Genomic DNA, 3,498 nt, shown 5'->3' with positions numbered 1-3,498 from the left:
GAGATAATACTCAAACAGAGAATTAAACACACATTGAAATATTGAAATAAAATGATAGGTAAAGTCAGAAGTAAACAAAAGAGGAATCGAATCTAGATTTTAAAAATAAAACCCACTTCAATTACAAAAATATCATCCTTCATAAAAAAATATTATGGGTGAAGGGGGTCAAAAGGCACAAACTTCTACTTATATAATAAATAAGTCATGGGGATGTAATGTACAGCGTGGTGACTATTTGCAAGCTGTTGCTAAGACAGTAAATCTTAAAAGGTCTCATCATGAGAAAAAAAATTTTTGTAACTACCTATGGTGACAGATGGTAACTAGACTTATTGTGGTGAGCATTTCATAGTATATACAATTATCAAATCATTATGTTGTACACCTGAAACTAATATAAAGTTATTTGTCAATGTTATAATCATACAATGTTATAACTAAAATTAAAAAATTTCAGCAATGTATCATTTGGTATTGCAGTATTGTTTACTAACCTCTGATTCATCACCCTTCTCTCTATAAGCAGTAGCAATACTGGTCTGAACAGCTTTAATCCATGCCTGGCGCAGCTTTTCAGAATCTGCCTGAAGCATACAACTTCTAAAAGAAAATAACATTGTTTTCTCAGACACTAAATTAACTCCAAAAATAATAAGGTTTACTTTTTGTATACTTCGCCTTTTAATAATTTTCTAACAAAAAAAAAAAATGAATTTCTGTTGAAAGGTTTGATTTCATCTATCTTTAGGACAGAGTGTATTCACAGGAAAAAATTAAGGTACCAATGAAATAAGTTAACTATTTGGAAAGAAATCACCCATTTCTGCACATTAAAAAAAAAAAAAAAACCTTTAAATTTTCCATATAAACATAATAACACATATTTTCTTTGGGTATAAATATAACACAACGGTTACAAAAAAAATTTGAACTGATATATGACTTCGGTATCTATGATAGCTAAAAGTATTCATGTGGCCACATCAATCTTTATGGAATTTTAAAAATATGATACTTGGGAGAAGTTATATAAATATCTGACTAATAACTGTAGTCACTAATGAATGAAATGTACTTTTAAAATACTTTTTTCCTCTTTAACACATATCACCACAAGTGAAATACAAATCTTTCTCTACTCTGAAAAGTTCTTTGAGACAAACTATAAAAATCCAAAAGCAATTCTCAAATTCTTTAAGCCCACTCACTTTGTTGGAGAGACCACCTCAAAGCAGAACCGTCGTTCTATGTCCTCACAATGTTTCACTGTGCAGAGCCTGAGATCTTCCACTACCACAGTAGGGTTATCCTACAATAAGGAAACACACCTCCCGTATTTATCAATCTAAGTTTTAAATACTACACCAATAATAACATACTTAAAAATATTACTTGGAATAAACAGTCTAATTTTAAAGATTTACATTTTATCTTATTTTAGATTAGAGATAGGAATTAGCAACACAGATATAACTATAAAGGTAATTCCTCCCTGTTAATAATTTTATCTGTCTCATAAAATTGCTGTATAAGGATTAAATGAAATAGTTTAAGCTTAGTCTAACATTTAGTAGGCGCTCAGATAAATTTTAGATTCCTGTTTATTTTCTTTCATATCCATATGCTCTTGATTGCCCCCTCACATATAATAAAAGCTACTTTCTTCCAAAAAAGAAGCCTTGAATGAGTCGTTTTAAATAAATGAAAGAAAAATAAGAAGCCTACATATTCTTCTTAAATACCTAAGAAAATGAGAAAGGTTTTATCATTTTCTAGTACTTAATAAAAATATAAAACTAAAACCAAGTTTATCAGAGTAGAAAAAACCATCAACTAATTAATTAGTTAGACTAAAGGATTGTATGGAAAAAACCTAAAACCATAGAACCTAGCAAGTAAATTCATATTCTGTCATCTCAAGAGTAGAGTGAATCTTTAAAATTTACAGTTTGAATATATCATTCATAAAGGCTAACTAGGTAAAAATCAAGTAATAAATTAACTAATGGTTCATTTTTTTCTAATTATTTTTAACATCCTCAAGTCACATGTCCTCTCAGTATGCCTTTAAAAATTACTCACCCTTAAAATTAAGGTTCAGGAAAACAAATATATAAGAACAGTATTAACGAATTTAAAACCCTTAAAATTTAGGTTCAGAAAAACAAATATATAAGAACAGTATTAACGAATTTAAAACCCTTAAAATTTAGGTTCAGGAAAACAAATATATAAGAACAATATTAACGAATTTAAAGGTTTCTATTTAAATTACTTTAAGGTTACATTTTAATGTCATTTCTACCCTTTCTGTATTATCACCTGTGGCCTTAAGATGACATTTCTTAAAAGGCATCCTTTTCTACAGCCTCAAAATAGTACTGTGGAATGGTAGTGTTATTCCTGTCACACAGCTAGACAAAGAAACATATGAAGAAAAAAAGTAATAATACTGAGGCACAGAAAAATCCATCTCAAAGCTAGGAATTAAGAATTCAGGATTCAAAATCACTCTGCTTTTAAGTATCAAATGTTGATACTTTCCACTTTTAGTCCTATTATGCCCAAACATAAAACTAACAAATGGTAATTTCACACACAGGAATATTAAGAACTAGGAACTCAGTGAGTTTTCACTTAATTACTTAACAAAACACCTACCTTAAATTTTTTCTGGTAAACCAACTGATTGTTCTGTATTGAGAACCAGCGTCTAAATAAATACAAAACAGATTTAAGTTTTCATATATATAATTCATTTCAGTTGTTAGAAATATTTGGGAAAACACTAGAAAATCAGTTTATAGTAATTATGTTTTGAGAAATACATTGTTTTGTTTTGCTTTATATAAATTGATGTCAATGAGATAACTACTGAAAGTAAAGAACAATTTTAAACAATTTTAAAACCACAGAGTAGGAAAATAAAATTACTATATTTTGATTCATTTTTAGTCAGAAATTTAAATCCTAATGAAAACTTATATTTTATGCTATTACCAAATAATAACTGTTTTAAAATAATAATTTAGTTTTTTGAGGTTCCTCAAAATAACCAAAATCTTTCCCCCAAAACAATTGTTTTTATTATAAAGTAGAAGTAAATTTACATAGTAAATAAGACTATCCATTTGTACAGAGTAAAACGTTGAAATAAATGCTTTGTTTTCAACCTTTTTTGCAGCTAATTCAGCAAGTGTTTGATTCATTAAGCAAAACAGAAAATTAAATCATCATTTTACAACTGCTATCAAATAGGAGATAATCGCCAATTCACTTGGCCTTATTTTCATATAAAATTCTTCTAAGCAGAATAATCAAAGTTATTACTAAAAATGATTCTCTGTTTATATTGTTCAGCTCATTATTGCAAATTTCTAGGTAACAATTGACTTCAATCTTCTTTAGAAGAAAAAGCTCAGCTACATACGGCATATTTACTAATTCTAACTTATGAAAACAATAAAAGGACCTAAAGACTTACAAAAAAAAAAA

The 3,498-nt window shown here is 28.0% G+C and overlaps 1 protein-coding gene across 4 annotated transcripts in view; it reads right to left on the bottom strand.

Moving 5' to 3' along the window:
• Positions 1-3,498, bottom strand: part of ACAP2 (ArfGAP with coiled-coil, ankyrin repeat and PH domains 2) — a 138,784-nt gene that overhangs the window by 25,771 nt on the left and 109,515 nt on the right. For 2 of the 4 annotated variants that reach the window (XM_011381241.2, XM_011381267.2), the window contains 3 exons: positions 2,665-2,716; positions 1,212-1,312; positions 498-603 (listed from right to left, as the gene is read on the bottom strand). In XM_011381241.2, coding sequence (XP_011379543.1) covers positions 498-603; positions 1,212-1,312; positions 2,665-2,716 — 259 coding nt within the window. The remainder of the gene's footprint in view (positions 1-497; positions 604-1,211; positions 1,313-2,664; positions 2,717-3,498) is intronic. The other 2 variants (XM_011381250.2, XM_011381259.2) reach the window with 1 other exon arrangement.

This window comes from Pteropus vampyrus, unplaced genomic scaffold, assembly GCF_000151845.1.
Source record: "Pteropus vampyrus isolate Shadow unplaced genomic scaffold, Pvam_2.0 Scaffold14, whole genome shotgun sequence".
In the NCBI taxonomy this organism is placed as follows: Eukaryota; Metazoa; Chordata; class Mammalia; order Chiroptera; family Pteropodidae; genus Pteropus; species Pteropus vampyrus.
Note: the sequence above shows the minus strand (reverse complement) of the source record. Positions and strands in the feature narration are given on the sequence as shown.